The 2606-nt window shown below is 40.9% G+C and overlaps 1 protein-coding gene across 1 annotated transcript in view; it reads right to left on the bottom strand.

Moving 5' to 3' along the window:
* Positions 1–2606, bottom strand: part of TLDC1 (TBC/LysM-associated domain containing 1) — an 18470-nt gene that overhangs the window by 6560 nt on the left and 9304 nt on the right. Inside the window, exons 3-4 of the mRNA XM_012806095.2 lie at positions 2079–2309; positions 1562–1717 (exon numbers count right to left, since the gene is read on the bottom strand). Of these exons, the coding sequence (XP_012661549.1) occupies positions 1562–1717; positions 2079–2309 (387 nt within the window). The remainder of the gene's footprint in view (positions 1–1561; positions 1718–2078; positions 2310–2606) is intronic.

Below are 2606 nucleotides of genomic sequence, written 5' to 3'. Positions count from 1 at the left end.
GACCTCATTCGGTTGTTAGGAAGAAGAGAGGAGCTTTTGTGTGTTCTAAGCTCTTACTGCCACATGTGGAGGCTCGATTTAGAGCTTCTGTGATTCCCACTTACTGAGATTCTGGGTCTAAGCTGAAATAAGGGCGTCTCCTCTAACTCAGTTCATTTTATTAACCAGAAGATGCAAACCCCTGATTACTTAATCTTCTACTTCCCAACTTCTGTGATGTTTCAAAATTCTTGTGATTTCTAAGTAAACTATTTTTTTTCAATAGTTTCATTTCTCATTAATAGTTCCTCTCTCAAACTTAAGGATGATTTGAATCATTCAACTTGACTTTTACCACTAAAATGATAACTTTAATATTCTATTTTTATGATTCCTCTTTTAAAACATAATGACTCTGGGCTGATGAATATTTTGGCCCTAAGACAAACTATTGATACTCACATACATTAAATTTTTATTATTTCCAGCTTTCAAAGACCTCATTTAAATTAGTTTTTGAATATAACATCTTCTCAAACTGCACTTAAAAATCTGGCTTTATCACAGAAGAACAACATCTTTATAAAGTCTATTTTGCCAAGAGATTTGCCGCAAGCTTTTTAAAAAACCCTATTTAAATAGAAACCATTTCTCACCCAACAATAGTGGAGTACACATTCTTCTCAAGTGTACATTGAGCATTAACCAGAACAGACCAAGCTACAGGCCATAAAAGTTGCCTCAATAAGTTTTAAAGGATTGAAATCATACAAAGTACATTCTTCAATCACAAGGAAATGAAATTAAAAATCCTTAACATGGCAGTCTGAGGAATTCACAAGTGTGTAGATACTAAATAACACACTTCTAGGTAGCCAGGAGGCCCAAGAAAAAATCATGAAAAACATTAGAAAATACCTAAGTGAATGAAAAAATAACATAACATGTTGCTTCTTGACCTTTTGGCCAAGATCAAGTATAATACAAAAACATAACATACCGAAACCGTGGGATGCAGCTAAAGCAGGGCTTAGAGGAAAATTTGTAGCTATAAATGCCCATATTGGAAAAGATGGATCTAAGATCCAAAATAATAACCTAACATTCCACTTTGAGAAACTCAGAAAAGATGACCAAACTAAATCTAGAGAAAGCAGAACAAAATAAAAGGCCAGGGCAAAAATAAATGAAATTGCCCCTCAGCCATTCACTCCAGTCCATCCTTAATCCTTCTTGAGGGGGGAAAGAAAAATCAGTGAACCCAAAAGTTGGTTCTTTCAAATGATTAACAAAAAATTGTGAAAACTTTAGCTAACAGATAAAAGAAAAAAAAAATGAGAGAGAAGACTCAAATTATTCAAACCAGACATGAAAGTGGGGACATCACTCCTGCTTTTGCAGAAATGAGTAGGATTATAGGCAATACTATGAATGACTAGATGCCAACAGATCAGATCACCCAAAACAAGGTTGGGGGACTCCCACGTCCTAATGTCTAAACTTAACTGCAAGCCTCCAGTAATGGAGACAGCAGGTATAAGCAGCACTCTGCCACACAAGGTCTCAACCGCTGAGCACCCACTGGGCACTTGCCTTGAAGCTTCATCTCGGAGAGCAGCTGAGTGGCCAGCACCTGCACACTTGGGGCGGGACCTGGGGTCTTCTTCTGAGTCCAGCCCTTCAGCTCCTGTCTGTGGCTTAGCACGTGCACCACAGAGCCCACCAGGTCCTCTGTAAACTTTAAGATCACAATTTCACCATTAAAAACGTTCCTCTGTAACCTAAGTCATATCATAATACAGAGAAGGGCAGTTTTCTTTATCTCTTTAATGCCAACAATGAGGGGCCATAATGTGGGGAAAAATTACGCAACTTACACAGTTATTTGTTTTTCTAATGATATACTTGGTTGGCCTAGAATTTCTGCCAAAGCCTTTGTCCAGGAGTTCTGACCTCACCCAGATAGTTCTGCAGTCCAGGGTTCCCCAAGGGGTGGGCATCTCATGATGCCGCCCATCAGCCGTGTAGCCTGGCCTAAGTCCCTATCTGAGGATACCAAGGCAGCTTAGGGCCTGCGAAGGGCCTCGAAGCTCCTTTACCTTTTGGACTTCTCTGGCTTTCACGGGCCCTTCTGTAGCCGAGATCATTTTCAGAATCACCAGACTCTTTTCCTCTGAGTTTCCCTTCAACAGGTGGGACATGGACACTGAGAACTGCTCCTGGGACACGTGCTCACTGGGCCCCTGTGCCTTCCCTGTCAGGTCGAGCCTCCGCATGCCATCGTACAGTCTGGTGACCATCTCCAAGGGAAGAGCGTCCCCAATGTGGTTCTGTTGGGGACAAGCAGGAGAAAAGACTAGAAAGGCTGCAAGTTCAAACTGATAGCATCGCAGAAAGAAATATGCAGGGGTCAAGACCAACTACCGCTACCTCACGGAGCCTCCATCAGCCCCTGAGCCTTTCTGCATCCCCATGGGTACCACCCACACCCACACCCGTGGCAAATGTCTATGTATAGCTGATTTGGTCTCTATATTAGGAACCAAATATATTTGCTAGCTTTTATTTCTTATCTACATTCTTATGCTCAATGTGCATTTTTGGTTATTTTGTATTTAAATTTTAAA

The sequence above is a fragment of the Otolemur garnettii genome, unplaced genomic scaffold (genome assembly GCF_000181295.1).
Source record: "Otolemur garnettii isolate 467f Iridium unplaced genomic scaffold, OtoGar3 scaffold00047, whole genome shotgun sequence".
NCBI lineage: Eukaryota > Metazoa > Chordata > Mammalia > Primates > Galagidae > Otolemur > Otolemur garnettii.
The sequence above is the reverse complement of the archived record's forward strand: the minus strand, read 5'-3'. Positions and strand labels throughout refer to the sequence as shown.